At 44.0% G+C, this 21201-nt stretch overlaps 1 protein-coding gene across 1 annotated transcript in view; it reads right to left on the bottom strand.

The window, feature by feature from the left end:
• Positions 1-1132: 1132 nt before the first annotated feature.
• The window catches only part of LOC124545795, a 725491-nt gene continuing 705422 nt past the window's right edge, over positions 1133-21201 (bottom strand). The window contains exon 4 of the mRNA XM_047124741.1: positions 1133-1407. Coding sequence (XP_046980697.1) covers positions 1133-1407 — 275 coding nt within the window. The remainder of the gene's footprint in view (positions 1408-21201) is intronic.

Below are 21201 nucleotides of genomic sequence, written 5' to 3' on the forward strand. Positions count from 1 at the left end.
ACACACATCCATGCCCGAGGCAAGATTCGAACCTGCAACCGTAGCAGAAGCGCGGTTCCGGACTGAAGCGCCTAGTAGAGCGGCCGGCCCCCAATACGCATATCATATTAGCCACAATCTCTCCTCCATTTTGCGACAATACAAAATGAGCTGCCCTTCTCTGTCTTTTTTCAACATCTTTCGCTAGTTCTACCTAGTAAGGATCCCACACTGCGCAGCAATACTCCAGAAGAGAACGTACAAGTATAATAGGCGACATCTTTAGAAGACCTGTAGCATTTGCTAAGGGTTTTGCCAATAAGTCTCGGTCTTTGTTTCGCCTTCCCCGTAACATTTTCTAGATGATCGTTGCAGTTAAAGTTATTCGTAAATGTAATCCACAGGTACTTGGTTGAGCTGAGAGTCTTTAGTATTGTGAGATTTATCTTGTGGCCGAAATTTAAAATATTCCTTCTAGTATTCATGTGGATGAGCTAACACTTTTTATTGTTTGTAACCAATTGCGACTTTTAATACCAAACACGTATCTTGTTTAAATGATTTTGCAATTCGCTTTTATCTTCTAATCACTTTACTAAGCGGTAAATGACAGCATCGTCTAAACAATCCACGATGACTGCTCAGATTACCTCCTAAATCATTTATGTAGTTCAGAAACAGCAAAGGACCTATAACACTTCCTTGGAGAACGCTATATATCTTTTCTGTTTTACTCGATGAGTTTCCGTCAAATAGTACGAACTATAACCTTTCTGGCAGGAAATTATGAATTCAGTCGCACCACTGCGACGATACAACATAGGCACGTAATTTGATTACAGACCGCGTGTGAGAAACGGTATCGAAAGACTTTTGGAACTCTGGAACTGTGGACCCAGTCTGACATGCGCCCTGTCGATAATAGCCATTACTTCGTGTAAATAAAGAGGTGGTTGTGTTTCACAAGAATCTTATGGTGGCTAGTGTAGCATCCTTGTAGATATAGCAGATAAAAATGATTAGATAAGATCCAGACATGGGTGAAATTTCTAGTTTGTAGTGATACTTGAAGTCCCGAAAATTATTTCACACTGAGGCGCCCGAGCATAGTGGGAGCTTTGGCCAGCGGCAGAGCGCCCTTTAGAAGGCAGCGCTATCGCGCGGCGCGGCCCTGTTTAGTCGGGCTATCAGAAGGTAGCGGTTGTTGTCGCCGGCCGGTGCGCGTCCTCGGCCGTGTCGCAAGCGCGGCGCGGCATCTCCGCTCCGGAGGCGAGAGGTCGGCAGAGGAGCGACCCTGGGCGCGCCATGTTTTATTAATGCGGGTGGCCGCCGGCCACTCCTGTGACCCCTGACCGCCGCGCCGAGCCGCGCGCCGCTGGCTGGCCGGCAGAGGCGGCGGCAGCCGCAACGCACGCCCCGGCTTTCTCCCTGCCGGCGAGCCCGTTCCGTCTAAACACACGTGCAGCTCAAGTGCAAAATACCCAACACGGTCGCCAGCCACAGGCCCAGCAACAAGCGAAAGCTTTCACACAACAATAATTTTTCCTTATTCGGGTGTATCAACCTGTGGGGCACGCACGAATTCAACGACATACACTGAAGTGACAAAATGTCACGGAATAGTGACACGCACGTATACATATTGCGGTAGTATCGCGTAACAAAGGTATTAGAGGCAGGTGCACTGGCGGAGCTGTCATTTGTGCTCAGGTGATTCATGTGAAACAGCTTCCGACGTGACTACGGCCGCACGACGGGAATTAACAGACTTTGAATACGGAATGCTAGTTGGAGCACGACGCATGGGACGTTCCATTTCGGAAATCGATAGTGAATTCAATATTCCGAGATCCACAGTGTCGAGACGGGTACCAGATTTCAGGCATTAACTCTCACCACGTGAACGCAGTGGTCGACGGCTTTCACTTACCGACAGTGAGAGTGCCGTTTTCGTAGAGCTGTCAGTGATAACAGACAAGCAACACTTCGTGAACTAACCGCAGAAATCAGGGCCCGACATACGACGAACGTTATGACTGTCTGGAGAAATTTTCCGTTAATGGGCTATGGCAGCAGCCGACTGACGCGAATGCCTTTGCTAACAGCAAGACATCGCCAGCTGCGCCTCTCCTCGGCTCGTGACAATATTGGCTGGACCCTGGAGTACTTGAAAACCGTGGCCTCGTCAGGTAAGTCCCGATTTCAGTTGGTAAGAGCTGATGGTAGGAGTCGAGTGTGGCGTAGACACCACCAAGCTATGGAAAAAAGTTGTCAACAAGGAACTATACACATGTGCTGGCTCCATAACGGTATGGGCTATGTCTACATGGAACGGACTGGATCCTGTGGGCCAACTGAACAGATCATAGACTGGAAATGCTTATGTTCGGTTACTTGCAGACCATTTGAAGCCGTTCATGGAGTTCATGTACCCAAACAACATTGGATCTTTTATGGGTGACAATGCGCTAAGTCACTGGGCCAAAATCGTTCGCGACTGGTTTGGAGAACATTCTGGACAAATGATTTGACTACCAAGATCGCCCGATTTATGGGACGTAATCGAGAGGTCAGTCCGTGGACAACATCCTGCACAGGCAACACTTTGGCAATTGTTGACGACTACAGAGCAGCATGGCTCTGTATTTCTGCAACGGACTTCCAACTTCTTGTTGAGACCATGTAAAGCCGAGTTGCTGCACTACGCTGTGCAAAAGGAAGTCCCGCACGAAATTAGGAGGTATCCTATGACTTTTTTCACTTCAATATACATTCATCTACGCAAATACCGGACACTAACAAGTGAAAGTCTGAACTACTGCCAATCAATTCGGCACATATTTGGCAGGTCGCTTGTGTACGATCTAAAATTAAAGACACTTAAGATATTGTGGCTGAACATTCCTCCGGTATTGGGGAAGCCACCCCTGAAGTTCACGACGCGTAATCGACTGTAAATTGACACTATCGATAGGTAACTGAAAATCGACCATTTCTCATCATTACAGGTAAGATCCGCAAATGCATATTTACCCAAAATTGGAGGAAAGAAACTGTTATGGCCGCTGCGTAAGTACCCATAGCACTGCGCAACGAAAGCGCCACTGTTGGAGCGACCGAGGAATCTGGCTGCGGAGCAGAGATCCTGTGTCGATTCCCAGATGAATTCTGTAGTTTTTTTTTTTAATTTGTGTACTTTTGCGTATCGAAACTGATAGGAATGGCAGCGTTAGTAAGTTAAACAATAATGGTTGCCCTACAATGGCTCTTTCCTCACTCCGTTGTATGTCCTCACTTTCTTTCGAACAATGACATGGATTGTACCTGCCGCATAAAAATTCTAAGCAAATATACTTGCTGTGCGGCACCAAGAAAATCTCACTTCGCGCAGCTATATTGTTCCCGCCGAAGAGTTAGCGGAAAGCACATTTGATTTTCATTTAAAAATATTTCCGTTTTGGGAATTATTTGTAATGTATCCAAGATAAAGGATAACATTGTCTGAACAATCGGTGCTTGAAATTTTAATTCCTTGCAATCCTAGTCGTTTGAAAAATTTGTCTTTATGATTCCTCATTGATTATCTTATTACCCCTCCAATTCATACCAAATTCGATACGGAAAAATGAAAATTTAAAAAAAAGCTATATAATCTATTTCGAGACTCGAATGCAAGTTCTCTGCTCCCGAGCCAGATGCCTTGGTCGCTACGCCAGCGGCACAGTCCTTTTCTTACGGGTACATAAGCGCACATGTAACAGTTTCTTTCCTCAATTTCTAGGAAGCTGTGTTTTTTCAGACCCCACATAGGATGATGAAAATGTTAACTTGCAACTATCTCTCGATCCCGTTAATTTCGAGTCTACGGAACGTCAACAAATATGAGCCGAATCAGTTGGCCGTTTCTGAAGCTTTCTCCTTGTGAGTAAACGCATCCGGAAGGAAAGAAGATGGTAGAGTCAACATCTCGTCAACGTCAAGGTCATTAGCGCAATATCGCTACCCGAGGTGGAGGTGCATGGGAAACGTAATCAATATTTTGCAAGACATCACCTCCACATAAGCCAGAAACGATTTGGGGAAACAAAATGAAATGAAATGATCGTATGGCGCTGTCGGCCATGAGTCCATACCTGGGTAAGTTCGGCAGTCGAGTTGCAAGTCTTGTCATTTGACACCACACTGGGCGACTTGTGTGTCGGTGATGATGAAATGATAATGAGAGCAACACAACAACAAGTCCCAGAGCGGAGAAAATCTCTGATATGGGCCCGCTGCATGGCACTCAGCCGTGCTGACCACTCAGCTCAAGGGGCCCGAATAGGAAAACAGGGAACACACGACTGGACGGCCGGGCGGCAATGTGGACTCCGCTAATACAGAGTTACTTGTTAAAGCATGCGCCAGGTCAATCGCAACATCCCGTTAGGCCGCCATGCGGAGACCAAGCCTCATACGAAAGTGGTTTCAAAGGCAGCTGTGTCTACTCTCGTCATTTTTTGACGCCTATTACATTGCTGCGACAACAGCTTGAATCGTGTACAACGTCAAAAGAAACGAAATTATCAGTTAGTAATATCTCTGTATACTACTGAAGAACAATGTCGCCGTTATCTTATCTACTTCAAACCTCTTTAACCTGGCAAACTAGGACGTACAAGCAACGCAGACAGTCATTTTTCCTAAGCAATATTTATTTTTTAAATGAAGTGTTACAATATACGTCGCAGTGAATTTATCTTCATTTACAGAAAGAAAGAATGTTCAAATGAGTGTGAAATCTTATGGGACTGAACTGTTAAGGTCATCAGTCCCCAAGCTTACACACTACTTAACCTAAATTATCCTAAGGACAAACAGACACACCCATGCCCGTGGGAGGACTCGAACCTCCGCCGGGAGCAGCCGCACAGTCAATGACTGCAGCGCCTGAGACCGCTCGGCTAATCCGCGCGGCATTTACAGGAAGAACACAGATCGAGACAATTAGGGTAGATGCGCTACTACCGGGTATCATTTTTAAATTTTACATTAATAGTATATAAGAAATCTTTACATTATAGAAAATGTGCCATACTGTTAGTAGGGAATGGTTACAATATCCTTGCAAAAAATCTTCTCATTGTCTAATAGCTGAAAAAGAATGAAAACGTGTAACTTTTACCTCCGGAAAATATAGTTCCTGACTTCGGGTTTCCTAATTGCATGTTATAAACAAACACAAAAATTTAATTAATTAGTAACATAGCCTTTATTCGAACCAAATGTTTGTTCAAAAAGTAGGAGTGCTGGATATATGTCGGTTACTCTGCAGGTGTTTCAGTCATAACAAGAAAAATGCTCAGTCTTTGTGCTTTTTGATACAGAAGTCCCATTTAAAACCTTCCAAGTATCATTTCCGACACCTGCACAAAGCTCATAAGCAACCGATGCACTTAATACAGGTCTCTTTCAAGGTATCAATCCACCACAGTTGGTCGCAATAAATGTATTGCTCGTCCTCTTCATATACAGATGATGAGTTTTTCAACACGGTTTCATCAACGCTTGAATCAGTCTTCCCGATCATGACCCTGCTGCTCCGTGACTCTCCTGTTCTTCCTTACAAAGAGCTTCCTTTTGGTAGCCCTAGACGTTGAAGGTCTATCAGATGCATCAAATGAAGCTCCTGGAGTAGGTTTTGTTGAAGGTGGGGTCTTCCCCGTAGTGTTGGTACTTGCTTTCTTTCTCACTTTCGCGAGAGACTCCTTTTTAAAAATAGATAGCGTCAACACTACTGCTTCATCTACTCTTGTTGTTGGGAGTAGAAAACACCGTTTCCTGCAATCCATGAACTGCAGACGACAATGGCCCTGCTGTTGCTTCTGAGGCCTTATCCACATTTGCTGCAGTTTGTTGAGAACCGCTTTTGCTGCAGATTGTTGACAAGAAAAATCCATAGATGAAGAAACCAGGGTTTCACAAGAATAGAGCCCACGTTTTTAAACATTTGCAGTCACTTTCATTGTTGTGGCTCTGCAGTACGCCCAACCCATCAAGGGACCAACGTCTTTGTCCGGAAGGGTGGTATCTGGAATAAAATTCAAAACATTTGTTGTATAAACTAACGCCAAATTTCGGACATCTGAAACAGTGCAACCTTTTACCATCGGCTGTTAGTGACCATCCATTACTTCTATTTAGGCACAACCTAACCCTTAAGGGAACTGTGGACGACACATTTTGTCAATGATATAAGAAAGAGCATCCTTCAAACTACTGCATCATATGAAATATTTTGATAGTACATCTTACTTAGCTCGAGGAAGATCTCTGAAGTGAACTCTGCAGAAAATATTTACCTTGACCATAATGCAAGAGAGATATTCAGCTATCCGAAATTAGGCAAACGCCCGAAATATAGACACTCTACCATATACTGACACGTTAAAACTGAAAGCCATGTCTAGATTCGAACCCTGACTCCTGCCCTTCACAGACAACGTGCTAACAGTTACCCTAGTCAAGGAACATAGTTCTAACCTGTAACTTGTCAACAACCCAGAATATAATCTGTGTAGAGTAGAAACCCGATGGAAACCTCTGAGAAATCAGACGGCTTCACGTTACACTTTTGTAACGGTATTACGGACGTACTGTATAGAAATTCAGCGCCCAGGTGAGTAAGTGTCTTGTATTGGAGAAACGTCGCTGCTAGAAGCAGTCGACAGTGGTAATGAATCCACGAGTGACGAGAAGAAACTCTGCACGTCAAGTATCAAACATCGACAACGACTCAGCATTAACGCATGTTTCTTCACATTAACAGGCGTGGTGCCTCCTCCCTCATTCATCCTCTCCCATTCCTTCACCTGTATATATTGTCCACACAGGATTCACGCGGGTTCACCGGTTCCGCTGCATCCATATTTAATGTCTAAACTGCGTCAGCACAACAGTATTCAGTCCGCATCGGCTGCAGATATTCCTTACAGGAATATTTCTACCCTCAGACTACTCATTTCAAGTGCTGCTGATCACAGAAACAGTATTTCCAAAACGCAAGATTAACTTGTTAACCGACCATAAAATAAATTAGCTGAATTAATAGATACATTCGGAAGTTTTCAACAACAACACACAATGAGGAAGTGAACGAGCTTCGGGAGTTGAAAATAAATTCATTGCTTTAAGGGAGATCGACACGTTTGCGTCTCGTGCTGTATCTATCCTCCTCACTTGCATATTACACAGTGAATACAGTAGGAATCGCTTGAATTGTAGAATTAACAACATGTTCATGAAGTTACTAGAGATATGTGATTTAGGAAAGTATTTTAGTGAAGTAATATTATCCCAACATTTAAGCTGAAAATTCATTCGCACACCCACAGTGTAAATCGGTTTTATGTTATAAGAAAATAGAAAGAATTTGTTAATTTTGAAATAATGTTGTATCACACAAATACGTACCTCTCAAAAAAGATGTAAGCTCTTTTGAAATGCTTACATATTTGACATTTCCATTAAAATGAGCTTAGAGAATGCCACTTAAATGTGCCTTCAACTTTTCGAAAACACCGGAACCACTGCTGACAATTACGTTAGATTTTCAAAGGGATTTGTTTCATGATGACAATCACTGCTGGTTTCTTTATTATTTTAGTGTACACCAAAAAATTAAGCGAATCGAAAATGGATAAATTAAATCGAAGGAGGAAAATGAAAAAAGTAAGCAAAGATTGTATAAATGCGAATTACATGCTAATTGGTCATGAAACCGCCGCAGAACTGGAACTATCCAGCTAGAGATATTATAATGTATATCCAAACAAATAAAAGACAAAAGTTAGAAGCAGAGACTTCAATGCATGATAAACACAGCAACCAGAGGTAACTGCGAACGTTTAAATAGTCGTCGTACACCTTCTGAAGCGATGCTTTATATGACTCTTATTTATGATCCTTGTCATTTATTTCCAACATAAAACAATGGAAATACAAAAAAAAAAAAACGGTTTTACGCTCGAGAGCTTGCTGAAGCTATTCACTACTGCCAACCCACGACTGCTTCAGCTTACTTTATGCCAGGGCGTAGCAGTACGAGAAGCACAGCAATAGTAGAAGCGCTCGCATTACTCATCAGACAGGATGTCATCAAACAGATCTACGCAGTAATAAAGTCTCGTAGTTAAACTCTATTTATGACATGTTGTTATAATCAAACCTCGAATTAATGGCCAACTTCGTTTAATATAAAGAGAATCTCTCCCGACCAAATGTAGCAACATGAAAACTCCCAAAAGACGAAGTTTGTACAGCACCAGCAATTACCGTTGATCTGTAAATACTCGAACAAGAGTTACTGTTTAAGAGTTCAGCGTACTGTCGATCCTGACTAAAGCACAACCCCGAATGGACAAGAATGAATAACCTGTTTAAGGTACCATCCTACCACTCACACTCCGGCGTTTCCTGCCCGTCAAAAACTAGTTTTATTACTAAAAGACCTACGCGACTGAGAAGTCTTCTGACGGCACTTCGGCTGGTCCTGTTTACCCACTTAATAAGGTTACAAGAAATTACAGCGCCTCTTGGGAAGCAGAAATTAAATTAAGGACGTACACAGAATACAATACTTGAGCAGCACGAGCGTCGTATGAGAAATTCATTAGATTTACCTCATCAGAATTACACAGCGCTTACGAGATGCGACATTTTGGTGCCTAAATTGACATTATTGGTCGCCGTCTTCTGGGGCTGGTAGACGGGCGGCGGTAACAGTAATGGGGCGGTGGCGCACGCAATTAGTCAGGGATGAGCAGTCACAGGAGAGACAGTCGGGGTCTCCCGATTTAGTATTCCAATTAAGCGGCTGGGCCCTGCTGCGGCGGAGCGCCGGTGCCCGACTCGCTCTGCTTGCGCCGTTCGCGTGACGGGCTCGTACGGACACGACCTGCCACTATTACTGGTTGTTAATATAATCGGTCTCCGGCAAGCGGAGGCTTTCCGTGGGCGCGCGGGCGAGCGAGATGAAGGACCATCAAGTGCACGGGGCACCGCCCGCGCCAGGCGTCCAGGAAGGCGTCCCGCCCGCCATAACGAGGAGTTGCAGCCGGTGATTGGCCACAATGACGCAGCTCGCAGTAATTGGGATTTGCTCCCAGGCGTACCTCTTTTCCCCGGTCACAGGAGGCCTTGAATTAGGCGCCTCTTGCTGACTGCGATCTGGTCTGCATCCCGAATAGCAATAAAGAGAGCTGACGAAGCTGCTGCTACGGAATTGTGACAGGTTGAGGTTGTGGAGCTGGTGGGAACACCAATCGTAAATTTTGTTACAGAGTAACGCCGTATCATGAGAATGATCAAAGCAGAGAACCCTGACGTATTAAATATGAAGTTCAACACAGAGTCAGAAAGTGTGCGGAAAGACAGTAATACTGAACTCATTATTGGTGTAATACATAACGATCTATTCTCGTTCAGTGGACAGGTCGCTCCGTCAGTGTAACTATCATCTCAAATTTTTCATCAAAACTATTTTCTTGTATTGGTTCAAACGGCTCTGAGCACTATGGGACTTAACTTCTGAGGTCATCAGTCCCCTAGAACTTAGAACTACTTAAACCTAACTAACCTAAGGACATCACACACATCCATGCCCGAGGCAGGATTCGAACCTGCGACCGTAGCGGTCGCGCGGTTCCAGACTGTAGCGCCTAGAACAGCTCGGTCACTCCGGCCGGCTTCTTGTATTGTTCAGCAGCTTACGTGCCAAGTAAGATTGTTGTCTCAGCAGAGGTTGTTTGTCCCCCTAAAACGCTAACGAAGAATCCGCCACTTATGCGCTCTGTGAGAAAAGCGAATACGGAACTTGGGGAAGGAACGACTTGCTGAGCGTTGAAAAGCGTACCCTAAAACGGCAAGCACTCTCTTGCATCGACATCCAGCCAGAAAGAACGCGTACCTTCTGAACTCATATTCAGCGCCGCCCAGAATGGCTGGCAAACTTGCAAACCAATCTGGGTGCAGCCAACTGTACCATGTACGAAGAATAAACTTCTTTATGGGACACGAGAAACGAAATCTCTCAGTTTATCACCCCCCACAAAGGCATACGTTCGCTTTCATTGGTGAGTGGCAGGCGTAGGAGGAGAACCAGAGTTCGATTCCCGGTACTGTTTCCGTGGTGGAAGGAGGGCTAAGAGATGCGCTCAGCCTCTTGATGTCAACTGAGGAGCTACTTGATCGAGTAGTAGCGGCTCCACTTCTGGACAGTCTCAAAAACGACCTGGAGCTGACCACCTGCCTCTCTACACCACATCCGCATAACGCCGCAAGGCAAATTACGATACGGCGGCCGGTAGACGGCCTTTGGGCCTTCACGACCTGGCAAGGAGCTCGTTATAGATGTCCACACCCTGTCTGTCCTGGCCAGGTCCACTCTGCCGTCCTCCGAGTAGCGTCATGTAAGTTCGAGCTGTAAATCTGAGTACGTAGCGTAACAAATTTCCACAGATACACGGGAGTAACATTTTCGTACCATTCCGTTGCTTCGTTTCATTTGGAACCACGCTTTCATTTGGGTGTTGTTTACACGTCACACGGCTGGAGATTAAAAGAGAAATGAGGAATTTACATAAATAAAAGAAGAAGGAAGATTAGGTTTCAATATCTCGCCGATGAGGTGCATAAAAACTGAAAATAAGCTCGATTAGACAACCGATAGGCCTTTAAATAACACGAGGCATTTCCAAAGGAACATTTTCAGCATTCACTTGAAGGGAATGTGCGCGTAAGTAATAAAATGCCAAGAATGGCGCCGTAGTACAATTATTCCATTAAGTATATCAATGAGGTTAGCATAAAATGTAAAAATAGGACTCATGACATTAGCTGTCGAATTTTGAAATTCCTAAGTGTATTTCTGGAATGTAATAATGTAACACAATGGTGCAGTGTTTGGCAGTTGACCATGAACATAAAGAAATCAACATACTGCGTGGCGACTAGATCCATTACTGTATGATTACACTCTTGGCGATAAATGACTGAAAATAGTAACGATCCTAACATATCTAGAGCAGCAATCCGGAGTTACAAAGTGGGATGAGCATGTAAAACTAGTTTTGAGAAAATTGAGATGCCACGCTACGGTTCACTGCAAGAGTATTAAGGAAATACAATTCATCCACGAAAGAAGTGGCTTAAAAAACATTCGTTCTACCAGTTGTGGAGTATCGCCTAAGTTCCTGTTCAAACGGTCAGCGTCGCTGCCTATGTCTCTAGATCCTGGGGTGCCGGGTTCGATTTCTGGTCTCATCAGAGTTTTTCTGCTGTGAGCGACTCGATGTGTGTGTTGTCCTTATCATTTCATCACATATTATTTGACGTGGAAGTCGCTGAAGTGGTGTCAAATAGAAAGAATTGCACCAGCGGGTAAATTACCCTGGACATGGTTTCCTGGCCAATAATACACACGATCACTTCATTTTATTATTCTGGAAGAGCGTTTCGAAGGCACCCAACGAACTCCAATGGCAAATCTTCTGTGAAGTTTTAAAACAGTCGTTGTACATGACGGAGAGATTTGCTGCTGAAATTCCGAGTATTTACTTTACAAGAAGAGCTGGGCAACGTATTACTTCTTCCCACGTACTTCTCTCTAAATGACCACTACGAGGGCTAAGGCGAACTTACCAGCACTCGTTCTTCGCACGCACCAGTCTAGAACGGAATAAGAAATGAGGGAAATGACAGTGCCTCTAGAAGTACCCTCCACTACACATCGTAATGTGGGTTTCTTTTATCTTCAGTGCACTACACTGTGTACTGGCAGAGGGAATCGTACTACAAGCGACAAGTACAATACTAAGGAAAGTATCGCAGAGGGAAACTCAGTTTCGTTCATTGGTGTATTTAGTCACACGGTAAGCAAATTAAGAGTGAAGATCATTCTTCCCAAATAGTCTTCTGATTTCTGTTCTTTTACAATCAATATTACAAAAACTGCTATAGTATTTCTTTCATTTTGTTGTTCTTTCATGCGCACAAATTGTTCTAAGACTCTGAGGTCTACTATTCAACTTAATGGTTACTCACGAGGAGGTTTTCGCCTCCGATTCATGGTGACCGCTGCACAAAATTCTGTGATCAGAGGTCTGCAACGAAGTGCACTCAGTCTGGTGAGGCTACCAGAATAAGTAAGTAGCAACGCTGACACGTGCACAGAACAGGCGTAGACGCGAAGGCGTACACCTTGCTATGGGCCACATATCGTCATTATTCTCAGTCACAGCTACAAAATATTTAATATTTTACAAACTAATGTGGACAGCACTTGAAAACTTCATATATACACATAACATGTTGATATCGTTATGAACTGTCGGGCGAAGCACGATGCCTAACCACGATGAAATTCTCTTCGAGACCTTGTATTATCTACTGGCAGTCACTTCACTTCAATTTCCTGTGCTATCCCTTACTGCAGTGGCTATAGTTTTGTGTGTAACGTTTCGTGATACCATGGTGAAGTTAACTTGCAACATGTACGGTAGATTCTCATTTTTTAGATAGCCGACACAACTGTTCATTTATGAAGATTGAGAATGTCTGTAAGAATGAGTGTTTGCGATCCGAACAAAACACAATATGAAAAAAATTTTCTGCGTTATAAGAGATGCGTACGACGGTAATTTTAACATGAAAATCCTAAATACAGTGCAATAATTTTGGGATAGCAACTGACAGATGCACAACGCAAATTTCTGTTTTATTCCGTTTCCGAAAATCTGTATATAATAGCAACCAGTTTGCGAACAGGGCTCTAGCTCCTGCCCACAAAGGACAGGGTTTAAAGTTACGTCTACGTTAAGCTCATTACAGACCGAGTACAAGTTTGGTTTGATTAAAGACGAGGTAGAAAATGGGATGAGACGTAATGAAGAAACCCTCCCGGAATTCGCCTGATGCGATAACGGGGAAACCGCGAAACAATCAAATGTAGATGGCTGGACGGCACCTGAACCCTACTTCACCCGAATCTTCTGTCCTCTGAACTATAGGACACGCAGCAGACGAAGGTAGACATTTTCAGGCAGTTCTCTGATCGGAAAATTCGGATATAAAAACGGTGATGAGGGAATAAAACGGAGCGATTCCGACTGCATGACCGGGCTTAACATTCGCAAGTAATTGGAATCGGAATAGCATCAGATTTAAGGGTCTGAATCCAAATTTGCGGCCAAAATAATGACAGGCCTGGAATTGCCTCTCGCCGCTTCGTGACTGGACAATTCAGTAAGCTGGACATGAAAGGCTGGCAGCGTGAGAACCGGGCCGATTAGCTTCACGGAGTCTGCTGCGCGCTCCGCGGACCGTTGCCTTCTGTTGACAAACACGGCTATCCTTCAGTTCAAGGAAGCTAAACAATTAGTAGCATTGTCCGCCATTCTCAGAATGCGGCGCTCAACACAATACGTCACGCCTCTTTGGAGCTACCATTTTTCGATTGACTTAGCAACTAAATGAATCTCGGTAACCTCCAGCTGCCTGTATTGTAGGAATAGTACCCCGAACCGACATGATAGTCGGGTTTTTCGACATCGCACTAATTACTGTGACAGTTTTATGTGAAACGTAGCCACGCTGGGTCGTTGCGGGGTAAGAGGCGGATTGCGCGGCCCCTCCCGCCGAAGGTTCGAGTCCTCCCTCGGACATGGGTGTGTATGTTGTTCTTAGCATAAGTTAGGTTAAGTAGTGTGTAAGTCTAGGGACCGATGACCTCAGCCGTTTGGTCCCTTAGAAATGCACGCTCATTTGAACATTTGTGAAAGGTAATGAATCACACTTAAAAAGTAGTACGTTCATTTTCCTACTGACAAAAATTACGCTTTATTCGAAATCATAAATTAATTTCACTGAAACACTCCCAAGCGTATGCGACTCATTTCGCCACTATATTTCTCTGGAAATGGCGAGGGGGAAAGATGAAGCCTTGTTCCAAAATGAATCTTTCACTCTGAAGTGGAATGTGATTTTTTTTTTTAAAAAAAAAAAAACTTTGTGGTAGATTAAAACTGTGCGCAGGACCGGGACTCGAACCAGAAACTTCGCCTTTCGCGAGCATTGCTCTTCCAACTGATCCACCCAGCCCGCTTCACGACCCGACCCTCTGTCTACAAGCTTAATGTAATAGGTATACAATGGAAACAACTAAATGAACTTTGCATCTAACTCCGTAAAGTGCAGTTGGTCAAGATTATAAGAGACAACCAAACATCAAAATAATAAACTGGCAGCCGTTTTCAAGGAATCAGAATCTGTAATTAAAAATTAAATTTATGAAAAAAGGAGGGAGTCCTTCCAATTTGGTGAGTGTGTGATGTTCTCGGCAAGCGCAACTAGCACACTGAATTTGTGCACTTGCACGACAGACGATGTGCTTTCCTAGTATTTTTCACACTCATGTTCTCACATTATCACAATCTGGTATGATTACTCTTTGCGCAAAGATCCTCTTGAAGTACAGTGTCAATTTTCGACGGAAGTTCGGAAAAAAGTTTACGTATCGTTATAATCTAGAATACGCAATCAATAATATAAAAACGACACACCGACAGCCATTTACCTTGAGCTCGAAAGAGCAAAGAAAGGGAGGGAGGTTGCAGGTAAGGACTGCTTTCTGTCATACTAGCCCACGCAATGCCGTAAATTTCAGACTCTAGTCCCCTTCACGAAACATCTGGCGCACTTAGAATGAAGCCAATTTGGGAAAGAACGTAGTTCTCTCTGTGTAGCTTATCCGTCTATGTTAGTCTCTTGATTGTAGTAACGACGTCACAAAGAAGGAAGATTAGCGTTTAACATGACGTCGACAACGCGGTCATTACAGATGGCGCACTAGCTCAGATTAGGAAATGAAATTGGTCTTTTCAAAGGAACCATACCGGCATTTGCTAAAGCGATTTATGGAACTCAGGTAAAACTAAATCTGGATGGTGGTGATGATGTTTGGTTTGCGGGGCGCTCACTGCGCGGTCATTATCGCCCGTACGAAGTCCCAATTTTTTCACAGTCCAATTTTTTGCACAGTCAAAGCGAGCCACTGTCACAAGTGATGATGATGAGGATGAATAGATGAGGACAACGCAAACACCCAGTCCCCGAGCAGGGAAAATCCCCAACCCGGCCAGGAATCTAATTCGGGATCCCGTGATTCAGAGGTAGCAATGCTAGCCACTAGACCACATGCTGCGGACAAATCTGGATGGTGGTACTGAGATCTGAACCACAGTCTTCCGAGTACCAGTCCAGTGAGCTACCACGCTCGGCACTTCAAATAATAGCGAACAAGAACAAGTAATAACCTTATCCACTACGTTTGAAAAATCCGAAGATTAGTAATTCACCGACAAAATTTTGGATGTTGTTCAGGAACATTTTCCGACTATTTCTATAGAGGCGCGGTGGTCTCTGATGGCTCGTTACAGAGTATTTGCATTTCGTTTCGTTTCATTTCTTACCCCGGTTTATCCTTGTATCTGTGTTGCACTGAAAATATCAGCACCACAAAGCAAATAGCAACAATATGCAATGTGTGTCTTGTCTGGAAGTAAACTTGTTCCATTGAGTCAAGACAACACTTTAGTCTTCGCTCTCAAGCCAGTGTTCAGTATTGCTCAATCATGTCTTGGGTTTATTTTTCCGGCGGTGTTTGTTGTATGTTAACAGTGATACACAGCACCGGGAATACGTTTCCTGATAAAGACTTGGCCCCACCTTCAACCGCACCTTGTAATAAACGTGTAATCGACGTTAGGTATGATTTTCTCGGGGTCACATCTGGATATCACTACCTATCAGCAATACGTGCGCAAAACCCGCTTCCACAACACTACACAGAAAATGACACCTAAGCCGTCGGCAGCAGACTATGTACATGTCATCCCGAAGTACTTATACGAGGGCTATTAGGAAAATTGGGAACGATCGGTTGCGAAATGGAAAACACGCAGAAAATAAAAACTGTTTTATTTTTAACATTTAGATGCACCTTCCAGCTACTTCTCTACATAGTCGCCGTTCCGACTTAGCCATCCGTCGTAGCTTTGTACCAACTTTCCAATACCTTCATCGTAGAAAACAGCCTCCTGTGCTTTCCTACAATTTTCTGCGCTGGCCTGCACGTTGCTGTCTGTGCCAAAATGTTGTGGTCATAGTCAGCGGCTCATTTAAGCAGAGACGAAAATCAGAGGGAGCCAAGTCCGGGCTGTATGGTGGGTGATCAAACACTTGCCATCAAAAACGTTGCAGGAGTGTCCTCATTGCCCCTGCCTCGTGCGGCCAAGAACTGTCGTGGAGAAGGGTTGAATGAAATCAGGCGAAATCTCTCGGCAAGCACCCATACTTAGCGGCAGACATTATTGTTCTAGGCATCTTTACACGCTCACTGTACTCTCGGAACTGAGAAGAGCGACGTGGCGCTATCTACGGGCATATAGAGTCACTGCCGAACGCATCGGTGCGAAGCTTCATCAGATTTTCACTGTGGTTTCCATTTCACGACCGATCGTTTCTTACTTTCCGAATAGCCCTCGTAGCTATATCGGTTATGATAGTCCCGAAATCGATTATGCTATCAAGAAATTACAAGCATCCTTGCAAATAGAGACTAATTTATTTATAATTGTAAATCATCACACGGCTGCGTTCCCACCATCCTCTACGACAGAAAGGCAAAATACATCATAATACTTCTGCCTCTGTACAAGCGCCTACAAAAACAGATTTCTTTGGGTTGAATTTTACTTTTTGGTGGTTATAAATTACTGGCTTCGTACTGTGTGAAGGTGTTTTCACAGAAAGAGTAAATGGAGTAACAAATCGAATAAATCTTAATTACGTTAATACTCATTAACGATTCACCCCGTATGTGTAAATTTCGCTTGCAGTCGCGGTTAAACTTACTTTGAATTATGTAGGATGACATTTCGGATTCTACGGATCCGTCTTTAAGTTCACAGGTTTCTGCAGGAATTCTTGTGCCATTGTGCCGACAAAATAATACTGGGTACGGCGGAAATTCCATAATTGGTGAAGTACGGCAATTCCTAATTTTAGCCTGCTACACGACTATTTGGACGGTCTCTCCGGACTGCAGTTGCTGACAAACACAGGACTAGCTGCTGTAACACAGTGTGCTTTCTATTTTGCAGCAGCGGATCGGGCAACACGGACGATGCAATAAGGCGGTCGGGCCGGGAAGGGACGGGACGGATGTGGCAAGCGGAGCACTGGCGGACGGTTCGTGGGTCACGCCGACCGCCGCCAGTTCACACGGGAACACTGCTGGTCTTTGGGCCCCAAAGAGTTGCCAATGGTAACTCACCTCTCTACAATTCTGCATGTAACGCACCTGGTGGACACCTCGCCGCTATTAAGTTTGTAGCAAATTATTCAACTTATTGTGCTACAAATCGTTGCCAAGAAGACATTTGGAAGCATTCTCTCGTACTGAAACGCTCCTTGTCGTCGGTGAGTCTGTGTTTCTCTCTCAGGCTACGGCCGGAGACCACGAGTTTTAGGCGTACGAGACACACAAGTGACGTATTGCTCTTTAGATGAATTGGGGAAAAACGTTTATTGGCGGACCAGGATACACTGTCTACATTGCTGCACTTACAAAAGAAGGTCAATAGGGTCAGCAGCTTCGCTATCACCAACGAGAAATCGTTAAACTTGTCATGGTTCCTAAACCAATGGCCAATGACCTGTAGAAAGATTCCGATGTACGACCCCTGGACAGGCAAACATTCACCGCTGAACAGTCAGTACACCGCCTCTAATTGGTTCCTTGCAAATTCTGCCATTAGAGGTATATCAGTACAACAATAAAAAAAAGGCATCATCTACGTAGAGCTGCACCAGAAACCCATGTCACAGTGCGTACACGTATATCATGGAAATTTCGTGGTTATCGTAGAAATTGTAGTACTGTACGCCTTCAAACATGTCAGCAAAATTTGATCGTATAACACAAGAGAAGCGGTGAGTCAACTGTGTCAGCTCTGGAAAAACGCTGGACGGAAGTAAAAAATAGTTAGAAGCTCTGGATGGCTTCCTTAGAACAAAACAAAAAAATTAAAAATTAACGATTTGAAGAGTAGAACAAAGAACAATAGTGAAGTGCTTGACATCGAAGAAGGAAGAGAGAATGTAGTGAATAAGTCAAGCGACTGTCCTTTCAAGGCAGCGACGTTGTGCAAAGGAAGAACAAGAGTTCTACTGGTACCACTTAATTGCCTGGAACGAAAGATGCTCTTCAAACTCTGCTTCCTTAACACATCATTGTAAGGAATGGAAACGTGGACCGTGAGAACATAAAAGAAGAAAAATTAGCAGCACGTGAAACCTTAGGCTGCTGAATGACATTTAAAATTGAGTGGACATGTTAAAAAAATTAGGGGACGATTAAGTACGAAAGTTAAGAGTTTCGCACACTGTCGATGTTGACATTTTTGCGGAAGGAATATCGTGGCAGTTTCCTGAAATGAATTAGGGAAACTTAGTATCCTGCTCCTCCCGCAAACGATCCAGACGCTCTCTACCACGGCAATAATAAGAGAAAAGAAATATCTGAACACTATGAACGAACGAAGTCTTGGCTGTTCTTGCATAATGTTTCCCGTGTTTGTTCTCTCATATTGTTACCACTGGTCGCTGTATCATACCATCAAGGACAGGAGAAAGTTTTCTGAACAATATTGACCAAAAAATTAGGATACCCGGAAAAGCACTGGAGGCAGCAGTGGAGGGAAAGAATTGTAGAGTGTAAGAAGAATACAACAGGTAAAAAGAATTACTGAAACTGTTGTGTGTAGCAGGTATGCAGAGTTAAAAAGCAGCAGCACAATATTGCAAGTGACAGAGGCCGACATTTAAACAGCTGAAAGACTCATGACTCAAATAGGAAGGATTTTTCTTGGGAGTCTTCGTGAGTCCGTGCCGATCGAATCTCAAAGTGGCTTCGCAACTGTTGCTTCATGTTACGGTGTGCTATCGGTATGCCTAGCTTTTGACTTCGTGTTATGTTTGAAAGGGAATGTAGTGTACTTGTCACGGGACTGCGACTGATTACGGCTGTATGGCACTCCATTTTCATTGGGGAAAGACAACGTGTACGACACTGGCTTGGTTGCGGGAGACGCGCTGTGCTGCCACCGACAGCCAATAGCCAGAAAAACAGCGCGGTGAGGCGCGACCGCCTGGCCTACAACCACATAATTCAGACGCGCGCGCGCGCGCTGTTAGCCGCAGCGGCTCTGGCTGCGCTTCGAAGACAGCGAGCGCGCCAGCTCGTTACTTATTTCGCTGTTTCTGAGTGTTAGGCGGTCGACACCTACCGTTTCTAGCCTCGGGCACTTGTCGGCAACCAGATGGGGGCAGGCTGCACTGCCTTAAGCGACGCTTGCGCATACGCCCACACTCGCCACGGCGCTCACTAACCTACCTGCGCCAACCGGTCTCCCAGTGAGAGAACAGTCGGTTGTCCATAAACAGTCGGCTCATTTACGTCGTGCCTCTGCAATATCTAATTTCGTTCGCGTTTTATTTGCGTTCCGATAGCAATGCCAACGCCCAAATGGGTGAAAGGACTGCTATAATTTTTCTTGTGTTAAATGAAACTGCCTCTTACGGTTAATTATTTCAAGAGGGTTAAGAAGTTGGCATCAATAAGATTCCCTGCCGTTTTTCCTCGCAAATGAAACCATGAATTTCCGTGCCATATTTCCGACGGGTAAAACGTACGATTTTATCGTTTATCGTGTGATCAGTTTTTCTACAGAGGACCGGTCGAACGACTAGTCAAATCATGAACACTGCCAATCGTCGTTGACCACACAGACATTCTCACCCATTCAGCACAGAGAACAAAATTCAGCCGAACTGCGTGCCAAAATAAACTGCCGTTTCTCATCCAGATGTCATTTCTACAGTCTAACGGTAAAAATGTCGAAACAACACCTATACCTGGAGGCAACGGTGTTGTATTCGAACAGTGACAACACGATCTCTCTCATCTCCTCTCTCTAATGAAAAGACGGCAATTTACAAATAACCTATCACTGGTTAGAGTGTACATTACATTGTAAAAATTATACTCAATTTAATGAATTCTGTCGTATGTAAGAGCGCCCAAAATCTGGCCTGAATTGTTGCAACTTGGCAAATCACTTGATCCCGGAAATAATTAAACAGTCACAATCCTCCGAAAAATTTTGGACGATGCAATTGGTACGTTTATGCACTGCTTCTGCAATGGTCTCATCTATGATCTGGAAACTCCTTCCAGTAAAATCCTTTGAAGCAGTAGCCCTCCCGGTGTCTTGCATCTCTACGTAATACTGACCTTTGTCACAACATTGACTTCAGAGTACTCCGGACACCCGTGTCGTCCTTTCAGTTACGTTGTGTCGGTAACAAACGACATCTACACATCTGTATAAAAGCTTTACTTTTTGGTTTCATACAAACGGGACACACGCGCTGCATCACGGTCTACGAACTTAAGTAAAGCATCATCGGTAGCAAAAAACAGAATTTTCCAAAACAACAACTTTTTCTTTTTCATATTATTTGTCTTTTACACAGTTATTTGCAGCGGTTGTTCACTAAATTAAAAATGTTGCACCGAAGTTAAGCAGCAACGTCGGTGCCAGATTCCTGTCATTGAATGATCGTTTCTGAATCGTTAAGAAATCCATCCTTTCTAAATGTCGAGCGATACCCTTTACACTATTCAAATGTATTCGAAGAAAAAAACAATAGAATGAATAGACTGAGCATGTCCTTGGCGAGGAAAAACATTAGCTTGCATTAACTACGTGCTAAATTGTTTGCACAGCTGTCGAGTCATAAATAATAAAACAGACGGGACGCTGCGATCGAACACTTGTCTGAGGTTAATTGGAAGTAATCGTTGCTAAAATTATATATACAGCTCTCGAGCGGTTTATGAACGATACTTCTTCCTGCAAGTAACGACAGCTTTGCCAAGTGATGCTTCGGTAACTTGAGATCATCTCTGAAACTGTGACATGGATAATCATTATAGCGTAAGATGCAACACAACAAAACATTTGTGGAAATTTAAAAATGTTTATCGGGCTGTCACTTTGAGATGGAGACATGTCCCATGCGAAGCGTACTCTTGTGTTAAATTTATCGAGCCAAGTGGAT

The sequence above is a fragment of the Schistocerca americana genome, chromosome 8, assembly GCF_021461395.2.
Source record: "Schistocerca americana isolate TAMUIC-IGC-003095 chromosome 8, iqSchAmer2.1, whole genome shotgun sequence".
Classification (NCBI taxonomy): Eukaryota; Metazoa; Arthropoda; class Insecta; order Orthoptera; family Acrididae; genus Schistocerca; species Schistocerca americana.